General features: G+C 47.1%; 1 protein-coding gene across 23 annotated transcripts in view; it reads right to left on the bottom strand.

Moving 5' to 3' along the window:
* Positions 1–241: 241 nt before the first annotated feature.
* The window catches only part of Tcf7l2 (transcription factor 7 like 2), a 194910-nt gene continuing 176664 nt past the window's right edge, over positions 242–18487 (bottom strand). For 4 of the 23 annotated variants that reach the window (XM_059256330.1, XM_059256329.1, XM_059256315.1 and 1 more), the window contains 7 exons: positions 15731–15856; positions 15005–15164; positions 14528–14635; positions 10068–10116; positions 9444–9494; positions 8077–8149; positions 242–2404 (listed from right to left, as the gene is read on the bottom strand). In XM_059256330.1, coding sequence (XP_059112313.1) covers positions 1981–2404; positions 8077–8149; positions 9444–9494; positions 10068–10116; positions 14528–14635; positions 15005–15164; positions 15731–15856 — 991 coding nt within the window. In that variant the 3' untranslated portion in view covers positions 242–1980. Of the gene's footprint in view, positions 2405–7368; positions 7442–8076; positions 8150–9443; positions 9495–10067; positions 10117–14527; positions 14636–15004; positions 15165–15730; positions 15872–18487 lie in introns of all 23 variants that reach the window. The other 19 variants (XM_059256327.1, XM_059256326.1, XM_059256298.1 and 16 more) reach the window with 7 other exon arrangements.

Consider the following 18487-nt stretch of genomic DNA (forward strand, 5'->3'; position numbering starts at 1 on the left):
GGATATAGAAGAAAACACCCCAAAGTCCCTTTGCATACAGGAGTCTTCACTGCATGAGACACACATAAAGCAGGTGCGCATGGCACACCAAACATTCACCAAGGGTGGGGAGAGGGAGTCAAGAAGCTCTAAGACCACACACCACCACCACCACATACTACCTACACCAGCTCCCTCCAGAGGAAGTCCAGTGTCCAAAAGAGATACCACCACCTCAAATCACAGAAGCAAGTGACCAGCCTTTCTCTGCACATACTAAGTTGCTTTTATTAATCCAGAATGGCATGCTACGGATACTATACAGCATGGACATTTATTCATTACAAAAATGGCTTCCAAACCATTCAAAAGGAACTTGGAATAAGCATCAAACAGAACAGTAACATCACAACTGTTAGGGAACATTCAAAGTATTCACAAAAAATGTTATAGTTAGCATTTTAATAAACCAGAGAAAACCGGAGACAGTTTTACAATCGCTTCATGTCAACTACGATGGCACTGAAGGAACAGGTCTCAGCTTTGTACAGCATTTTACAACATCAGCATGCCTAGGTTTTCTTGTTTTTAAAGTTCACCACCTACTTGTATGTAATATGCGTACATAAAAGTGGCAGCTGGTTTTTTTTTCTTTTTTTTCTTTTTTTCCATTTAAGAGTAATCTAATATACAGAATTTTGGGCCCTTAAGGGTTTAGACCTCTTCATTTAAAATGCTTTCTGGACAGTCTGCTACCAAACACATTTTGTTATAGGTGACATTAAAACTACATACAAATCTACCTATGTAACGTCACAGCAAAACATGGCGAACAGAAAGTACAGCATCAAAAATGGGGAAAAAGCTAAAGTCACTGAGAATTTTGGCACATAAAAGTTTTGCACACGGTCAGTCCATGTTCTAAGAGCACAGGGCAATTGACTAGGAGGTCGGGGGGAAACAGGGCGGTTCCCACGGCTGCTCAGACAGCTGCTAAGATTCTCTCACTAATGTTCAAGTCTTGTTTTACAAAATGGCTTTTAAAGCAACTTTTGTTAATGCTACCGATCCTTAATGCAACTATTATTGTCCATTTGGTGGCATCCGGGTTTTACACAGAAATAAACAAACAAACAAACAAAAGCCAAAAAAAGGAAACAAAAAAATATATACACATTTTATATATAAACTTAAAAACCTTGTACAAATGAGTTGTTATATATAAGATGCTTATGCTAAGGGGGAGGGACTTTATACAGTTTCAAGAAAAAAAAGAAAAACATACTTAAAAAGGGACGGACGTACAGGTGCAAGCAACCTCTAAAGCAATAAATACTACTGGTCCAACAGCGTGGATTCCGTTCATGGTGAGTAGCGTCCCCCTCCCCCCAAAAGAACAACACCATGGAACAAGGTATATTAACACATTTTAACCCTTTGTTTCTGTACATTTAAACAATAACAAGTAACATCACAATAAAAGTCGTTTCACACAGAAAAAAAAAAGGAAGAAAAAGAAAGAAATGGCACTGCATCCATCGTGCCCTCGTGGTTTAAAAACCGAGATGTAAAGTGATTGGCTCGCAAGCTCGTATTTAATACAAATAATACAGAACCAACTCCTTCTGGAGGGTGCTTCCAAACTGCTTCTCTCTTTTTTTTCTTTTCGCTTTTTAATCAGTCTTTTAAAACTAAGCTATCCAAACTACATAACAGTTATGTATATATATATATATTTTAAACGCTACAAAGACTTTAAACAGCTGTTGATAAAAATTTTGGTAGAATCATGAGGTTTCTCTCATCTACATATTTAAAAGGAGAAAGTGAAGTAAGAACGGGTCAAATATTGACCAATGAACTCGATAAACATCAACTCATGTAGCCACGGTGGCACAAAATGAAGAGTACAAAACAAAAGCTTTCCAAGCGGGGGGAAGGGCAAACCAAGAACCGGAAGGAAACACTTCAATCAAGCAGGGGACAGTGGACGAGGTGTAGCTATTCTAAAGACTTGGTCACCAGAGACAGAGGCTGGGGCTGGGTCCCAGCCAGAGAGTTGTGGGAATGTAAGGAAGATGTTGACGGCTGTGCGAGCGATGAGGAGGGGACCATGGGTGGCTGCAGGGCAGCAGGCGGCAGGTCCAGGGCCCCGTTGGGACAGAGGGCGGAGGCCTTGCCGTGGGCAGCTTCAGCCAGCAGGAGCGCAGGTGGCGGTGGCATCATGGACAGGTGGGTCAGAGGGTCGGGCTTCAGGGAGAGCGAGAGTGGCTGTGTCTGCTCAGTCTGTGACTTGGCGTCTTGGGGAGGGGAGCCTAGCAGATGCGGGGACGGGGGAGGAGAGTCTAGTAAGCTTCCATCTGAAGAGGGTGGGCTGAGGCAGCTGCCTTCACCTTGTATGTAGCGAACGCACTTTTTTTTTCTCCTAGAAACAGGGAGAGAGTTATCTGTGAATAAAGGGCAAAGACGCCAAGGTAGAGAGTTATCTAATGCTCACGAAAAGACGATGTCACCTAAGGGGTGTCCCCCTGCAAGTCATGCCAGGCAGGCACAGAGCAATTAAAGCAGTGACTTCAGGGGGCTGTGTGGCTCCCACGTCTACGTCTGCTCTAGCAATGAAGGTGCCCTGCCCACACCCTGCCCTCCCCGGACACCCAAGGGTCCCACTCCTTCCAGAATATACATGAACAGACTAATGGAAGTCACCTGCAGAGGGTGGCACAGATTCACCGGAAGTGGTTTTATCTACGTGAAGACTAACATAATTTGTTTTTCTTTGGGCTTAGAATGACCTTCCTTTCCCACCACATCTTCTTGCCTGCCCTCCCGATTTTTCCCACCCTCCCCACCCCCAGTCTCCAGTGATGTCTGAGTGTATTTAAAAGAGAAAGAAAGCTCCTTCCCCAGTGGCCTCTTATCAATATGAAACTCTCAGAATGCTGACTGTTGAGCCCGCATAGCTGAAGGCAGCGTTAGCAGGGGCTTAAAGGTTTTAACACACCACCACCTTGAGGCAGCGGTTCCCAGAGAGCTTTGGGGCTTGTCTGTTACGAACCACACCAAATCGAGAGGTCAGAATCAGGTGAGAGGGGAGGGGAGTGGGGGAGAACCAAACCAAACGAAACCAAACTGAAAAAACAAAACCAACCAAAAAGAAAAAAAGAAAGAAAAAGAAAGAAGAGCCACCAAAAAACAGGTAGAAGAGGGTAAACAAAGGCAGGGGAGAGGGGAGAATAAGAAAAACAGAAAATGATTCAAAAGTACAAGAATAACTGGTTGACATGGCCTGCAGGTTGTGGATAAAATTAAGACTCAAAGTTGTTTTGTTTTGTTTTAATATTTTTGGTTTTGTTTTTTCCCCCTTAAAGATTTGGGGCTTCCCCACCTCCTAGTGAGAAGGTTGTCCGGAGCGAGAATGGCACACAGGGGTGCCCTGCCCCTGTCATAGGCTGAGGTCAGGAAGTCGAGTGCACAGCACAAGCCAGTCACAGAGAAGTGACAGGAAGAAGGGGCAGGAGGGACCTTGGGATCAGGGTCTGAACCAGAAAGACTAAATCTGCCCTATACCAGCACCATAGTCTCCCCTCTCTACGACCCATTTGTGTAGGAAGGAGGAACGAGAATTTCAGAGTCTTTCTGAGTTATCAAAGAGTAAGGTGGGAAAAACCAACTCAAGAAATCAGGCAAGTGACTTCAAAGCCTTGCCCACCATTAATCGCTGGCTCATGGAACCTACTTAGTAGGAAAAGTGATCCGGGGGATCAACCCACTAATGCTGTAAAAACAATTCAGACTTGGGAATGTGCTCATCCAAAGACTTCAATACAGTATCAGAACCATGGTGGGTGGGTACTGCACCATCCAAAACCAAGTGTGTGAGCACGGGCCAGCAACAGGTCACGGAAGAACCTCCAAGACACTGCCTATCTGACGGCACCCCCCTTGGGACAGTGTCTCTGGCATTTGCAAGGATGGGGCTGTACTCAATATCAGTTCTTCTGGTCTAGGCCCAGAGCATGGGGCTCGTAGCGCGGACTCTGGAGAGTGGGAGGAGAAAAGGGCAGAAGAGGGCATGCTCAGTCCTCCCTGCCTCCCAGAGGCTGAGTTTGGGGGTAAGTGGCCTCGGGGCTGGGCCTGTCTAGGCCAGAAGGAACTCTAGGGGAGCAAGGATGGTCCCCTCAGTCTGTCTAGCAGGCTTCCTTTCTCTCCCTGGACAGACTGGCACAGACTGGGTTCTGCTCCCATCCCGGGGATGAAACCAACAGTTTACCCTTTCCGTTTTAAACCACCTTAGCCTGCAGATCAAAGCATGCTCACAACTAGGGTCTCCATGCATTTTGAAAACAGGAAGAAGAAGGTGAGGGTGGGGAGGGAGTGAGCAAAACAGAGGGAGATCGGAGGGGGGGGGGGAGAGGGAGGGCGGGACAGCCAGAGGGAAGCAGGTAGCAGCATTCCAGGCTCTGTTAGGGCGGGGCAAGAAGACAGGAGGCAACTTGGTGGGCTCAAAACAGTCTGGTCAGGATGTCCTTAAACGCCAAATAAATCAGAACCGAGTCCTGACTGGCTAGGAGCACCGCTAAGGCTCGCCTCATCCCTCCCACTCTCCTCTCCAGGCCATGCGGAAATGCTGTGTGGGAGCATTTGGACACAGGACAGGGAGACCATGGTGGTGGAGTGATGTTCCCCCAGTAGGGCTGGCTGAGCCAAAGGGAGCTGGAGTACACACGCCAGGATGGGTCAAAAAATGCCTCCATTCACAAGCACTTTTCTCTGTGTGTGTGTTGATTTCTTTGTTTTCTCAATGTTCTATTGATTTTAGCATCTACCTCAGTGTGATTATGGCAATGTGTAAAGGAAGAGCTGGGGAAGGTGTTAATATTCTGACCCGCCCCTTGAAGTCCCGCCCCTTGGTGCCGCCCTGCATCCTGACCTAAAAGCCTCATTCTAAGGAAAAGCTCCTCCCCTTCCTCTCTCTCTCCTGCTCTTCCTCCCAGGAGGTGTGCACCCTCGACCTCTCTCTCCTTCTCTCTGTCTCCCTCTCTTTCTCTTCACCTCTCTGTTATAACAAACTCTCCACGTGAATACAGCGTCTGGGTTGTCAATTACTGGCCGCTGCCCCTGCCGCCATGCCTGCGTGGTGTGCATCTGCCCAGCATGTTTCCCTGCATGCTCAAGATACCCTCCAGTGTCCCTACCTGGTGCAGTAATTCATTACAGAAGGGGAATGGGCAACTCCTTGTCCAAGCTCCACACTGTGGCCTGCCCCCTTTTAGAGGTGTCTCGTAAATAGCTTCTCCTGGACACAATTCTAAGAGTGTTTCCTGATCCTATTTTGGAAGGTCCCCCTCAAACCAGCAGCAGGAATAAGCTTGCTAAAACATTTATAGCACAAAAAGGAAAAAAAAAAAAAAAAAACCCAAAATGTCCAAACAGAAGAAAAAATGGCAGCTATAACTTCCTAGGGGCTGAGGCCAGAAAGAAGGCTGGGTAGTGTCAGGGGCCCGCTGGACTTCATGCCCTCTGTCCAGGGACGTTCCAGCCTCTTTGACAACAGAAATGCTGCATTATGGGCAGTCAGGCCCCAATGTGTGTTTTAGAGAACCAAGCTGCTGAAGGACAAAGAGGCCACAAAGGTTTTAATCTGGCAAAACAAAATAAAAACCCAATTAAAAAATTGTTATTGGTGGTGGTGGGGAAAGTATCAAGAAATTTCTGGTTGGAGGAAGATAACCCACTATGGATTTAAGCAAAGATGGTTATATTTGAGGATGGTGGGTGGGGGAGGGCCGGGTGGGGGATGGTCTATCCTTGTTAATGTCAGGACCAGCTTCCAAAGAAGCCAAGGCCAAGTTTGCAGCAACTGATCTGATACCAAAAGCAACAGTTCATAAATAAACGTTCAGGAATAAAATTATGAGGCCGTTACTGGTACCAGCCTCACTGTGGGGCACAGGCAACAGTGTCTATTGTGACTTGCTATGGCAGGGTGTTCTACGGTCTTACCCTGGGCATTCGTAAAGTGTTAACCAACTTCTTACCTACAGAGGGTCAGCAGGTCCCTGACCTCCCTGGCTCACCCTGATTTAATACCTAACATCCTTCTACAGCTCTCTCATGAAGTCCCTGGAGATGCTCTGCAAGATCTGTCATCTCTGAATGCTGTCCGCTCACAGGAAGTTGCTCTGCTGCTGGGTGTCTGTCTAAGGCCCAGTTCCCCTCCTCCGGGGCACAGGGCCATCTGTGTGGCTTTCCGTCAGCGATGATTCCCTGGCCCTCACTCCCTGGGGTCTTGTGTGGTCAGCAATCTCTCATACTGGCACCAGAGAAGCAGACACAGCAGGCTCGTGGACATGCATGTGATGGGATGAACATCTGATCTAACGTCTAGACACGGAGCACGGCAAGGGATGGAGAAGAGGGACACGTGACGCGGGAGGCACTACAAACAGGGATGTGTGTTTGGGGTGTTGAGATACCTACCATCATAATATTCCAAATTCAAAGACTGCTTGTATCAGAACAAAGAAACAACAAATTTAACCAAAGGTGGTCGTTAAAAGGAAAGGAAAGGAGATGGGTACTAGAGGGCATCCCTCCACCAAGAAGAAAGTACCTACACCTTCTCTGCCAGCACCCTGAGTTGGGAAAACTGCAGGCAGATCATGGGGCGCAATTTGCACTCTTCTGTACTGATCTGACACATGCGGGGACCCACGCTACGCCTGCATATAGTCACAGTGGACTGTTTGCTCTGCAGGCAGGCAATGCTGCAGTACCCGCTGCAGCCCTCGCTGCCCACAGGCTGTTAGCTGGTGCACGCCATTCAATGCCACGCTTCTTTTTCAGCACTGTAAAACAATGTCAGCTAACGAGCTCCTCCACACGGATAAGTGTTTTAAACATAAAACAACAAGGGGAGGTGGGGGGAGAGAGAGAGAGAAAAAGGATTTTTTTTTTTTTTTTTTAAGAAGCCTGCCCCAATGCGCTTCCATAGACACCTTTAACAAAGTGCACGGAACGCGACCACTGCCAATGTAAGTTCTGACTCCTTCAGGCCCGGGAGATGACACAGTGGCTCTCTGCGTCATTCACTAGGCTGGCCAGTTCCAGGACGCTGGCTTTCAAAGCCGGAGCCTCAGTGCCTGTCTCCATGTGTTAAGGTCATGGCTGTCAGCCCTTGCCACCAGGGACATGTTCTTCACAAGAGCAGGGAGGAAAGAGGGGAAAGGAAACGGTATGAAATTAGCAAGGAAAATCTGAAGAATGAGAGTTTATTAGTTATTGATGTTGGGAAAGTAGATGCGAATGAGGGCAAAATAAATCGACCCACTAAGTAGCGGAAGGACAGAAGGCTTTGATTGTTCCCAAGGCCTCGGAATGGTCATGTACCTGCAGGGTTTGCACCATAAAGTCTGTCGGTCAAGCCCGAACAGTGCCCGACACTTCTTTGGAGTATTTGCATCTGTTAGCATAAGGTAAACACAAAAAAAATACAACACAATGGTGGGTCGTGCTCAGTCGGATGTGAGATCTCCACTAATTGTTCTCTGCATCATCTGGGTTCTACTCGACAATCGTCCCTCATCAAGGGTTTGAAAGGAAGGGGCTTCTATGAGCCAAACCAAAAAATAAATCAAATAAAACAATAAACACACACACACTACACACACACACAAAGGAAAACAACAACCAGAAACAAAACAAAACAACAAAACAAAAACAATGGAAAATAAATAAAAAGAGAGAGAGAAAGAGAAGAGGAGGGGAGAAGGTGACGTCATTGGCTTCTACCTAGGCCAGGATGAGCACATCCTGGGCAGTCACAAGGAAGGGGGTTGGCAGGCAACATTCCCTGGTAGAGGGCACGCCGGAGCCTGAGTCTCGGCCCTGAGGAGGCACACACACTGTTTTACAGTGGCATTCTGGCTAGCAGCAGCTGGCAGACAAGCACATCCCTCGTGGAGCCCACACACTGGCAGTGTCCCGCTCCCTGGTATTTCCTATGATCCACACACAAAGCTACAAAGCAACAGGCCAGAGGGGGGAGAGAGGAGAGAGCTGCAAACCAGCACAGCGAATCTGGGAGACTATACACACCTGCAGGGGCCGCACCAGTTATTCTGTTGATCAAGGCCAAAGCGCGCTCGGCATTTCTTAGGAGCGCTCAGGTCTGAATGAGTTCAAGAAAGGAGCGAGCAGAGGAGGAGGACATGGGAGGCAGGGAGAGGGGAAGAGGGAGAGAGGGAGAGGGAGAGGGGGAGAGAGAGAGAGAGAGAGAGAGAGAGAGAGAGAGAGAGAGAGAGAAGGGGAGGGAGGGGGGGAGAGATACAAACAAGAAAAAAATAAAAATAAAAAAGGGAATAAATCAAAGACCGGGTTACTAATAGCAAAATATTGATTTTTCTTTCTTTTTTTAAACTTTCTTTAATTATTAAAAAAAAAGGTAAAAATCACACTTATTCAACTTGTGAAATTAGCTGTTGCAAATAAAGCTGCAGTATCCCTTATCAAGGACGGTCAGATCCAGTTCTAGCCGCCCACAGGACGGCCACAGGCAAGAACGTGCTCTTTCGATTATTTTTTTCCTCTTTTTGTTTACTTCTGGTTTTTTTTTTTTAATTCTCAATTTTCTTTTTCTCAAAGAAGAAAATAAAGCGAGGGAAGGAGTTAAGTTCATCACATGCTTTTTTCTTCTGAGTACCACAGTTTTGAAAAGAAACAACAAAAAAAGCTACAAATAAACACAGAACAAAATGAAAACGAAACAGAAAGAAATAAAGAAAGAAAAAGGTTGTGGGTATTGGGATATTGCAGCTTTTGGGAAGTTTGTCTTTTTTTAAAATCTATTTTCATTAATATTAAGAGGGAAGACAGGGTAAACAGGCCATAGGATGAGCTGTTAAGTGTTAGAAGCTCCTAGCGGGCATGGAAGCAGGCAGAGTCAGTAAACGGCTAGCAGATTTGCAAATGATAAAAGGCAAAAGGAAGAACAAACAAACAAACAAACGAAAAATAAATAAACAAAAAGCAAAGGGAAAAAATAATCATACTGCGATTGCATGCGGGCGTGAGGAAACTTAGTGGGCAACGGAAGAAGCCATTAGATTAAGGAGGTTTATTACTGAATTTTTTTTCCATTTTTTTTTCTTTACCAGTCTCTTTTAAAGAAATACTGCATATTCAATTTGCACAGTTAGTTCAGCTCTAAACCACTGTCGTCGCTGCTTAGACAACTGTTATGGGAACAATAAATAAATGAAACAGAAGTTAAAATAAAAAATAAATAAAACCAACCAAAGCAACTGGAAAAAAAAATCTACTGAAACATAATGAAACCGTGTAGATGATCGTTTTAAAGGATGTTCAAATCTCATACGTGTTTAATGTTAATAAAACTATAAATGGCAAGAAAAATGAAAAAACAGTTTATCAACTATTTTAATGACTCAAAAGGACATTAGCACCTGTGATCGGAGGAAGTGAAAGGCAAGGATTTAGGAAACATTCGCTGTGTTCTGAAAAAAAAGAACAAATTACACAAAGTCTTCAAAATTTTTGTTTGTCTGTAAAAGCCTGGCCTTCTCAAGGGACCTTGATTGCCTATGCAGTATTTCTAGTTTCTTCTACTGAACGACAAACCTCCTTAATTTAAAATGGGTGCAATTTACCACTGTAAAGGCATGCATTGGAACATTCAGGAACAGCCAGTTACCCCAGCACTCACACACGCTCCTCCTGGCCCCCTAGGCCCCTCCTCATCCCTTCTCAGACACATACATAAGCAGGCTGTCCAAAGCCCGGCAGAGGCATGCCGGCCACTGGCTCTCTAGTTACAGGCTTGGCACTCCTTTAAAAACACGTTCCGCCAGGATTACAACGGGCTTTTCATGCAACAATGGATGTTACTAGCTTTAAAAGGGCAGTCATGAAGCAATTAATTAAAACGCATAAACAAAAAGGGCTCCCTAAGATAGGTTCCCCACAACGTCCTGGCCTTGGATTTCTCCTGCCTCCCCCAGATGGAAGCCTGACGTAAGACTGGCCCTCCAACTAGGATTCCTTCCATCGCCCTGAATACTATCACTCACCATTGGTCTCACCCGGCTGCTTGTCCCGTTTCCTCTTCTTCTTCTTCCCCTGGATGAACAGATGAAATGCAGGAAATTAGGTCAAGACATGGACAAGCAGGGAGATGTCTGGACTCACATGGCAGGAGAACCAGGAGGGACCAGCTTGCTATCTCCACCTATCTCCCACGTCTGTGCAGTCTGCCACCCATGAATCTAACCCTTGAACTCTGCCTAGCTGGAGGGACGTACATTTCTTGGAGAAAAGGGGAGGCCAGTAAGTAGGTTCAGCCATCTTCAACCTAACCCAGGGCATCTGACTCCATAAAAGGGAAGAGAAAGAGGCAAGGAAGACTCAGGGAGGGATGGAGAGTATGGTGGGAAGCAGGATGAGCACACTTCCAAGGGGCACCGAGAAACCTGGAAGTCTCCAGTGGTTCACAGCAGCCCTACCTGCCCCACAGTCTCTCACCATGAAAGCCAAAGTGTTCCTCCCTCCCTGTCCTAGTTGAGAGAGAAACCACTCTAGTTTTTCTGTGGTAGTGGTTTCTTTCGGAAACACAGTACGATCCTTCCTTTCACAAGACGGAAATGAGTGGGAGTGAAGGTTCAGAGAGAACCAGGTGTTACCTGGGCTTCTTTCAAAATCACAGGGTGGACATGCATAGGCAAGGGGAAGCGGTGTCCCATTCTCTAATGTTAGATACAGGTAGTCCTCTGATTGCACTCCAACAAACACATCACAGAGGTCACAGAGGTCGTAATTCACAAATGCATATGTATGCCCAGCTCTCAGGACATCACAGCTTAGCCCAGACCACTTCAAACATGCACAGGGCAGCCTACAGGTGGGCAAAGTCATCTACCGTGAAGCCTGCCTTATCAAAAAGTGTTGAACGGCTTGGCTTGTGCCACTGGCGGCATACTTTCTTAAATGTGGAGAGTAGAACGGTTATATGGTGTGCTTCCATGCCACCATGAAGTTGAAAAATTCTAAGACAAACTGTGGCAAACCATGGCATCTATATAATGCGTATTATCATGCTGTTAGAGTGGCTAGCTCCTAACAAGTATTAAAATTATGGACTGTCGTAAGGTTAGCTCTTCATTATAACAGCCACTCCTAACATGATGGCCAGCGTTTGTCAAGTACACATTAGGGGCCAGGCGTGACCCAACTGGCAACAATTCTACAGGGCACATGTGCATCCGTATCACTCATCACAAACAAGGAAGCAGGCACAGAGAGGCAAGGCAGTGTTCTTGAGTTGGCACAGCTAAAATGAGGTGGAGCTAAAGTGCAGACCCAATGGTCTCAAAGTACTGCCCTCAGCCATGGGCCGAGCCTTCTCCCGAGTCCTGTCTGTGACCCTTGATAGAAGCCCTTCTGACATCTCAAGGGTGCAGAGACTTCCTTAAGTCACTGCCACTGCCAGCCTGGCCCTATCAAGTGAGCGAGCAAGGCTCTGGGGGCACCTGTCCCCTGCAGGGCTGTAGGGAGGCTCTCTGGACCGTGTGAGGCAGCTGTGGTCCTACAAATCTGTGTGCTTCAGAATATGTAAATGTCGCCACCTTCGCTTAAAGGTTTTCATGGGACAGTGACATTGATACCAAAAAGAAAAGGACAGGGATGATGTGTAGCAACCCCAAGGTTGTGTCAGGCTTGGATGGGTCCAACTATTTCAGAGAGAGCTGCTCTACCCTCTAGGGGCATGGGGTCTGGGTCACTGGGGCCATGTGTTATGGCTCTCCATGCAGCTACACAACAGATCCTTTTATGTTTCTTGGTACACAAAGGAAAAACAATGGAAGCATGCCATATGCCTTTCTCAGAGTGGGCAAGAGGAGCCAGAAGAATCATGGTCTAGCCCAAGGGTGCCTGTATCTCCCCTCTTCCCCCTCCATACACTCCAGGGCCATTTCATGGTCCCCTACAGAATTCTCTGCTGTGTACTGACACTTGGGATGCAGGTCATGTCTATGACTGAGCAAAGTGCTGTGCAGACCACTGGCTTCTAGTGGACAGGGATGGTGTTTTCATGGAAGAAGACACGACCTATAAGGGGATCACTTCCTCTTTAAAGGTAACAGAAAAAGAAAAAGCATAAGAAATGAGAGCAAGAGAAAGAAATCAAGTGGACATACACAACCTTTAATATAGGAAGGAAGGAATGCTCTATGGTGACGCCTGGCCAGCTAGCTGCTACTATAGTTCCCAGCTAGCTTCTCTTGGGTCCTAAAGAACAGGCCAAGTCTGAGCAGCCAGGTGGGGTTTCGCTCCAACACACTTCCCTAAGGCAGTGAGTGACATAAAGGCTCTAAGCCCCACTTGGCTGGAAAGGCAAGAAAGGCTGGTTCAGAACACATCTCCCCAGGAGAGCCTGTTTGACTTCCCAGGAGCCACAGCTATCTGCAGAACCTCCATCGTCAAGTTGGTTAAAAAGGAATGTGGGCAAGTTCCCATCACCATCAAAGTCCAGAGAGCTTCAGGTACGAGCTCCCTGACCCCAAACGTGTTCCCTGGAGCCTGGAAGGAAGGAGCGAGCACGCGTTCCCACACGTGTGTCATGAGATGTTCAAACAGGAACCTGCAAGTCCCTGCAGCCCTACATCCAACCCACCTCCAACCCCACTCCCCTCAGCGGCTCCCTATTGTCCGAGCCACCTTCCAATGCAGACTGGAAGTCAGCACCAGCGGCATGTGGACGTCTGAAAAATCTAGAAAGCATACCACAGGATGACTCCCTGCAAGCCAAACATAGACTGCTTCTGACGTTGTCACCAAGCCTGACTGTGCAACCCCAGGAGGCATCGTCTACCCTGCCCCTCGTGTAAATGGCACATAGTCCGCACTGGGCAGTTTTTATGTGAAGGTCCTATGAAGACACAGATGCCTAGGATGCCTTGGGATATGGTAGCTATAGAGAAGCTGAATCCTGCTCTGGGATGCCTTCTCTTTTGGTGACTCCAGGATTGGATGTGTAAGGAGTCAGGGTTGGATTAGAGTTGAACTCTGTGAGCTCCTAGAAGTCAGGGGGACAGCTGTCCTGAGGTGATATGGTTGAATATGTACAGGAGGGTGCCTGCTGCTGAAGGGTCACCTGGGATTGGCTTGGGTACACAAGATAGTCTGTGGGAGGGTTCAACTCCTTGTCTCTTCCTTTCAGCCCCAGAAGAAAGGTGTCCTAGCAGCACACACCAAGACAAGCGGAAAGGTCTCACATAGCTAAGAGCTCATAAGGCTTATCTGCTGGGGATAAGGGCTACTCTCTCAAGACCAGAAGTGCTGTCTAGGGCAGGGAGGCCTGAAGGGTCATGGGTAGAGCTACTGCTGGAAAGCCCAGGTGAGCCAGCTCCAGCCTTACAGGTATGAGGAAAAAGGGGGAAAGAAATTTAAAGATCTAGCGCTTCCAAAGAGGATACCAATGGAACGGAGTCCATCTTCCCATCTTCACAATGGCACCATCAGGCACTCTCCTGCCTCCGTGACCTTCCCAAGAGGGAAGAGGAAAGGGAGCCTATGATGTCAGCAAGGCAGGTTTGATTTTGACATCAGAGTGGGTGGAGGAGACATTTCATGAGAGAAAATATGATGCAGCAAAGAGACAAAGCAAGAGACATTCCACCCACCCAGAGAGGGAAGAAGCCCAGAACTCAGAGCTGCTGGGTAAAATACAGGATCAGAACTAACAGCGAGAAGTGGGTGATAGAGGGCCCCAGAACAGTGAATTTGTTGTGTGCCATCAATGCAAGTAGTAAAAACAACAGTCCTATTAAAATGATGTTTAAGAAATCAAGAGAGAAAATCAAGCAATCTTGATTTGCCAACAGAGCACAGAAGCACACATATCATGTGACAGATGAGTCATGTGACACACACCCTTCTCTACCTCTGTGGAACTCAAAGTCATTTCATCTTCCCTACCAAAAGATGACGTCTACTGGCTACTTTCAGGAATATTCCCATCATGCCTTTCTCAGGATGAAACAGGCTTCCAGCTCCTGTGACAGCCTGGCCTGGTTTTCCTCCCTGAGGCTACAGGCCCTGCTGGAAGGCCTGCGAGGAGTTAAATATGCCCCACCCCTCCATCTAGCATGGTTTCTATAAAGCTACACACTCATTACAGGGCTTAATCTGAATGCAAGTCCTTTTGGATGTGTTTTGGAGCTCCACTTTTTCTAAGAGGTAGGCAAAGAAGTACAGACCCCCGCCGCCCCCGCCCAAATCAGTCTCCAGAATCCCGTGTGGGAACATGGATGCCAGCTTCCTCCCTGCTTCCTGAGGAATGACCATCTGCTAACATAACAGAGTCACTTTGAAAGCCAAGCTCCTTGGTTAGGGGTCAGGGACAGGTCCCAGAAGTAGACAGAATGAATGGTCTGGAGGCCTGGTTCAAGTAGGCAATAACCCATCCTCTGGGTCCAGGCAGACACACAATATAGCCACAAAGGCTGAATTCTCTAGGAAGCGGTCCACATACATAGTTATCCCGCGCAGACCAGCCAGGATACAGCTGCATGTGAAGCTGTCGTTCCTTCCGGGCCAGCTCGTAGTACTTGGCTTGCTCTTCCCTGGACAGGGCATGCCACTGCAGAGCACATGGGACAGGGAGAGAAAGACATGCAGAAAATCACAAACTATATCATGGCAATAAATGAGACATGATGCTATGGGGGCATAAGACTATCCAGACATGGCAGAATGTGCAGATACCGGCAGCTTGCTAGTCCTGGCACTAACCATAGTGCCCAGAGGAAACATGTATGTCCTCTATGCCCTTCTGTCCTCGGTTGTATCTGCAGCAGGAAGATGAGGGATGTGGCTATCCTAAATGCTGTTCAAAAGCACAGTGGTCTTGACCAGTGGAAGCCATACACGGGCTCAAGGTGGCAGGGTTGGGGGCAGTGCTCTACAGAACAAGGTGCAAAGGGCACCTGTCCCTGTCCAGTCCACCTACCCTGCGCCCGAGGATCTGGTTAATGGCTGCGCTTTCCTTGAGTGTGCACTCGGCCACCACTTTCGCTCTCATTTCCTTCATATACAACATGAACGCATTAAGGGGCTTCTTTATGTGGGGCTTCTTCTTTTCTTCTTCCTTTTTGGAGTCCTGATGCTTTCTGGATAGAGACAAAAGGAGAAGGACACACAGCATGTGATGAACAACAACGCAGTCAGCGTCCCCCAAAGCAGAGCCCACGTTCCTTCTCCTTCCCATCCAAGCCTGGCAGTTAAAAGTTCACGTCTACTTTCAGACCTTCCCACCCCAGAGCGTGGGCCATGGGACAGAAACAGCTGGAGGAGGAGGCCAGGCTGGGGAGAGATTCTGAAATCACTTCCTTGCAATTCGCAAAGAGACATTTTCCCAGGGTAGAGGGAAAGTACAGGGTGGTAGACCCCACTTTCCAGGGTTCCGTCCTGCTTGCTGAACAAAGCTCCAAATGCAACCCACAGTCTCTTCAAATACACACCATGGAGATCTCTGTTCTGAGCAGCAATGTGACAGTTAGTGAGACCTGCTAGAGAGCATGTCCTCCTTCACAGGGAAGCCAGAGGCCATATGGACTGGGTGCTTACTAGGGCCCGACAGGAGAAGCTGACCTCAGCTAGAAAGCTACCAAGCAGTGGCCATGTGGCGGCGCATCACACAGGCCACAGAGCATGAAACGACAATGGTAGCACTTACGAGCTATGGAGTGAGCCGACGTCACTCTGTGAGGATTCCTGCTTGACTGTTGGTGTGACGATGGCCGGATGGGGGATGCCGGTCGTGTGGAGAGTATGATGGGGAGGGACCATATGGGGAGGGAACCTAGAAGACAGAAAGCTGTGTAAATCGTCAGAATCAAAATGAATGAATGAGGAGGGATGTGTATACACAACTAAAAAAAAAAAAGCGCAGTAACATTCACATGAAAGCAACCCAAGGCATATGAAACCTGTCAGCATTAATTAGTGATAAATTAAACATAATGATTCTCATAATGTCATTAAAGCTTATCTTCTCCTTCATTATTGCTACTGACATGAGACATTACGATTTTTAACATCTTTAGCAAAAGACAAATTCAACTGATGTACTTGGGCGGAAAAGTGGGCTTGGACGACCAGCCAGGAATTGCACGTCCACTTGGTTTCTGAGGCCTGAGCTGCGGCCCCTCAGAAGGCAATTTCCTAAGTACTGATCAGCTCTGGAAGGACAGGTGATAGCGTTTGCTGTGTACTGACAGCTAAATAAAATATTAACGTGCTTGAAATGTATATACATGTCTTGACAATGCTCTGCATGCCTCATTAGTCCTCATTCTGGTGATGGAGAGCAATCAGATTTTCATTTTTTCTTTTGTCGCTGCACCCACCATTTCAGAGTAATAGGCGAGAGTGAGACAGAGAGAGAAAAATTCTCATAGTTCCTACGTGACTCTCATCACAAATCATGGGCATTTTGAATAAATTTGTATTTTTTTTAAAGAAAAATGGGGAGACACAACACAAGCATTGAATTTCGATTTATATGCCCTTTCTCCTCTAAGATTCTTACTTTTACTTAATGTGTTATCCGCACATCATTCAAAAGCCTTGTAAATGATAGAAATTGTGATCACGGAAAAGACAATGTTAACAGCACTTGCTTCTGAGAAAGTCCCCAGAACACACTTCAGTTCTTGAACTGGCAGTTCCGACACACAAACTTGCCGGGACACACAAGCTGGTTTCAGCTCCACAGGACCAACGGCTGACAAATTTTACGTTTTGTTTGTGCTGGTGGGAAAACACCTCCTCAACTGAAGTAACACACAGTGTTTAGAAAAACAGGGCAAAGGAGGGAAGGGCACAATGCTCAAGCGGGGTGAAGAGAAGCCGACTGAGGCCATGGCTGCCCCTCTAATAAGGCTAAGCCAGAAGAGGACAACTGCCACCCGGGGGCCAGCAGAGACCAGCATCCTGCTCTTGAGAAAGCCGGTTCGGGGAGAGAGGGGTCTTGGTGAGGTTTCATCGTGATGGCTATTTCAAAGGAATCTTGTATTTATTTACAGAGTTCTTTCATAAGCGGACCAGAGAAATAAATAATATAACAAATGTTCAACTGAAAAGGGATTTCAAAAAATTAGAGAATGATCAGGCTCAGTCCATCTTAACAGAGACAAAAATACCCATGAAGAATGTTGGTCTTTTGGGGGGTCCCAGAGTCACTGTATATACCTGCCTCAGAAATTCCACCCTCTACTGCAGCAGCCTGGAGTTTGGAAACAATGGCATGCCTTAATAGCAGTCAGAGAGATTGTGTGTGTGTGTGTGTGTGTGTGTGTGTGTGTGTGTGTGTGTGTGTTAACAACCAACCCCACTCCTGTCCCCTCAAAAACCAAAAAAAAGGGGGGGGAAGAAAGGAAGAAAAGCAAACTCTTGAACTCTCAAGCTACACCCTGTTCCTCCCACTGCTCCCAGGCTACGAGCAAATCAAGTGAAAAAGATATGTTCTTGGAAGCCCTTTGGTGAAAGGTGGGTAGAGTGGCCGTACTTCCTATAACTGTCTCAGACACATATGTTCCTTTCCTGCAGTGTGAGAGTACATGTACATACACACCACGGAGAGAAAGACAGAAAGACAGTGTGGGAATGTGTGCTTGCCTGTGTGCATGCACACACACAAATGCCAGGCAAAGGCAACAAGACTTGAGCACATTTTAGGGTGGGGGGATCTGGGTGCCCCTATAAAAACTAAACACTTGCGAGTCCCTTGACCTCTATACATGTTGGTACATGTGAAAAACGCGCATCAGCAGAAAAAATGCGTGTCGGTAAGTGTGTGGCCCATGAGGTACATATACCTTCACCCCTTTCTGCAGACAACTGTTTCATGAAATGCAATAAACACCCTCAAAAAATCCCAAGCAGCTCATTATATACCCCCGTCTGCTTTTATGGCTCCAAGCCAGAATATAATGATGAACCTTAACTTGTTAAGGACAACTAATTTTTGTTTCTGGCTGTCTCAGGGGCCTCTCTCATACTCACGCTCACTTTGCTTCACTGTTGACACATTTCTGTTAGCTGCATGTCATCTGTCGGCCTTGACTCTATGCACAAGCAGTAGGATGCATTTTCCCGTGCAACAATCCTGCTTTGAGTTGCATTAGGATTGTCATTATTCTCTCATTTCCCCCCTTGCACTTGTAACATTTCATCTCTTCCTGCCTTATTTTTTGTGAGCCACGGTGCACCCACATTATGGTTTATACATGATCTCGCTCCCTTTGAAGCCGGCAGATTTCAGGGCCCGCTCTCGTCATGAGAAGAGCCTTGCCCAATTTAGCAGGCTGAGGGCCCGGAGCTCCAACATCTCAATCTAAAGGGGGTCACAGGGTGGCACAAGTGAGTGTCAGCAAGAGCTGTTTAATTGCCAATCTAGGCTTCTCCATGGTGTTTAAAGTATAATGACCCA

The sequence above is a fragment of the Peromyscus eremicus genome, chromosome 1, assembly GCF_949786415.1.
Source record: "Peromyscus eremicus chromosome 1, PerEre_H2_v1, whole genome shotgun sequence".
NCBI classification, from domain to species: Eukaryota; Metazoa; Chordata; class Mammalia; order Rodentia; family Cricetidae; genus Peromyscus; species Peromyscus eremicus.